Source organism: Eptesicus fuscus, chromosome 14 (assembly GCF_027574615.1).
Source record: "Eptesicus fuscus isolate TK198812 chromosome 14, DD_ASM_mEF_20220401, whole genome shotgun sequence".
Classification (NCBI taxonomy): Eukaryota; Metazoa; Chordata; class Mammalia; order Chiroptera; family Vespertilionidae; genus Eptesicus; species Eptesicus fuscus.
In genome coordinates this window covers 51,136,740-51,139,819 of record NC_072486.1, presented here as the reverse complement: position 1 = coordinate 51,139,819, position 3,080 = coordinate 51,136,740, and the positions used below count along the sequence as shown (strand labels likewise).

The 3,080-nt window shown below is 38.4% G+C and overlaps 1 protein-coding gene across 1 annotated transcript; it reads left to right on the top strand.

Moving 5' to 3' along the window:
* Window positions 1–299: 299 nt before the first annotated feature.
* On the top strand, window positions 300–1,250 carry LOC103297298 (olfactory receptor-like protein OLF3). Its single transcript, XM_008153988.2, has one exon. The coding sequence runs from the start codon at window positions 300–302 to the stop codon at window positions 1,248–1,250; it is 951 nt and encodes a 316-aa protein (XP_008152210.2).
* Window positions 1,251–3,080: the final 1,830 nt, after the last annotated feature.

Sequence of the window (3,080 nt, the reverse complement as noted above, 5' to 3'; positions counted from 1 at the left end):
TTAAGTCCTACTTCATTCATTTCCTTCTCCCATTTAAGAACAGATGTTTGGGAGAAATTATGTTCCAATTAATTGAACTCCAAGAATGTAATTTCTTTTCTCCTTGATTTCCAGCTGCACAGCTGGATCCCATTGTGTTCTTCATCTATGGATATGTTCAAGCAGAGTTTGGCTGAGATGTTCTAGGGAAACTTTAGGTTCATATGCGTAGGCTCTCCATATGGTCTAAAAGCCACCCTTCCAATCCTGAGTTTCCATGATTGTTATATCAACACCTTTAGTTTAATCCTCAGGAACTCATGGGCCAGGAAAATAAAACCCAGACATGGGTGAGTGAGTTCCTTCTGCTGGGGCTGACCAGTGACTGGGGAACACAAGTCTCCCTCTTTGTCTTGTTCCTGATCATGTACTTGGTGACGATTGTGGGAAATCTCCTCATTCTTCTTCTGATCAGACTGGACAGCAGACTTCATACACCTATGTACTTCTTTCTTACTGTTTTATCCTTTGTAGACCTTTGTTATGCAAACAGTATTGCCCCACAAATGCTAGCCCACTTGCTCTCAGCCCGGAAGTCCATCCCATTCCACAACTGTGTGCTCCAGCTCTATGTGTCCCTGGCATTAGGCGGGTCTGAGTTCTTCCTGCTGGGAGCCATGGCCTATGACCGCTATGTGGCGGTGTGCCACCCGCTGCACTACACAGTCATCATGCACGGAGGGCTGTGCCTGGGGCTGGCTGCCGGCTGCTTGGTGGCTGGTTTCATGAATTCACTGATGGAAACAATCATCACCTTTCGGCTTCCCCTGTGTCACAACATTATTAACCATTTTGCCTGTGAGACCCTGGCTGTGCTGCGGCTAGCCTGCGTGGACATCTCTTTCAACATGGTCATGGTGGCCATCTCAGGATTTCTGGTGATCATGCTTCCCTGTGCCCTGGTCCTCTTCTCCTATGGTCATATAGTGGCTGCCATTCTGCGTATTCGCTCTGCTCAGGGACGCAGCAAAGCCTTTGGGACCTGTGCTTCCCACCTCACTGTGGTGTCCATGTGCTTTGGGGCTACCATCTTCACCTATCTGGGGCCACGGTCAGTGTCCTCAGTGGAAGAGGAGAAGATGGTTGCTCTATTCTATGCTGTGGTGGCACCTATGTTGAACCCCTTGATTTATAGCTTGAGAAATAAGGACGTTATGGCTGCTGTCTGGAAAGTTTTAAAGAAATTTAGAGATAAAAGACAAAAACTGTAAGAAATTCTTATCAAAACACAAAGGAGATCACATTTACACTGAAGAAAATTATTATGGTCAGATCCTTGCATTTGAATGATTAATGAATTTCTTTACATAGGCCAATATAAAATAATTTATGCCAGTGATCCATGGGAGAGCCTCATCTTAGATCATCTTGTCTCACATATCCAGTGGTATTTAGACTTCATCTAACCATTTTTTATTTTACTGCTGTATCAATGGCTAAAGGAATGATCCGTGGTTTCATCAGTGGCATTAATTGCATTAGAAAATGTTATGCAAACATCACCATATCTATTTCCAAAATTATTCATCACCATAGTCTTTTATTTAACTAATTTTCCAAGACTTGTTTCCTATAAACTGGTTACAAAGTCTTCAGACCCATTGCACTCTTTTAAAAACTTAAATGTAGGTATGTATATTTACTCTACTAATTGTTATTATTGATTTTCACATATCACACCAATATGCCAAGATTATTTTGAATTTTTATTCTCCAATTTATACCATTAGTTTACTTTCTATTTCTGTTCCATAGATAAAATAAGCAGAAAAGTTATGAAAAGAAATACCAAATAGTACATGTTCATTATATATCACTGTGAACCTACCTCCAGGTAGTAAAAATAGGACCAGATGTCATATAATTGAAATCATGTAGTATGTAGCCTTTTTAGATTGGCTTCTTTGCCTTAGTGATATACATTTAAGTTTCCTTTATGTCTTTTTATGGCTTCATAGTACTTTCTTTTTGGAACTGAGTAATATTCCATTATCTGTATGTAGCACAGTTTGTGCTACTGAAAGACACATTGTTTTCAAATTTTGGTAATTATGAATACAGCTGCTAGGTTTTGTGGACATATTTTCAAACACTTTGGGTAAATACCAAGACACATAATTGCTGGATCACATGGTAAATATATGTTTAGTTTTGTAAAAAAAAAAACACCAAACTGTCTTCGAAAGTGGCTGTATCATTGTGCATTCCCAGCAGCATTGAATAAGAGTTTTTATTGCTCCATTTTTCACCAGCACTTGGTGTTGTCAATGATCTGGATTTTGGCCATTCTAACAGGTGTGTTGTTTTTTAATTTGCATTTCATTGATGACAAAACACCGGAAACATCTTTTCATGTATTTACTTGCCATCTGTATATCTTCTTGGTGAGGTGTTTAAGGCATCAGGCTAATTTTGTATCAGGTTATTTGTTTTCTTTTTGTCAAGTTTTAAGAGTTCTTTGTACATTTTAAATAATATTTATGTATCTGATATGTCTTTTGCAAAAACTTTATTCCAGTGTGTGGTTTGTCTTTTCATTCTCTTGACATCACTCACTTTCATATTGACAGAAATACATATTGACATATGCAAGAACTCAATAAAATTATTGCCCATTCATCCTTTAAAAGATTATAACAATTGTAACAAAAAATGTGAAAATAACTTTAGCCAACAGAAAATGGCTTAAAGTAAAGGACGAGGGGCATGAAAATTAAGTTGTGCTAAGACAGGCAGCAAGCTAAAACCTTCTAAATGTAAAATTAAGCTTTAAAAGCTATACATTTTTAGGGTGTTGAGAGCGAAGAAGCCAAAGCCAGAGTGATCAGCACTAAATAAAGCTGCCGCCTCTACAGGATATGAGAACTTGGATAGAGACCACTGGAGAAAGAGGTTTTAATTAAATTTGATTAATCACCCTCTCTTAAGAGATTACCCCAAGCAATATTGTCATGCCTGACAATCCTTCATCATCTAGACTTTTATCTCCATTTGTCCCACATATCTGACCCACATGCTAACCTCCTATGATACCACAATTC

Bases quoted from the DNA above. Each gene is read 5' to 3' on its own strand.
- LOC103297298 (XM_008153988.2), top strand. From the start codon at position 300: ATGGGCCAGGAAAATAAAACCCAGACATGGGTGAGTGAGTTCCTTCTG.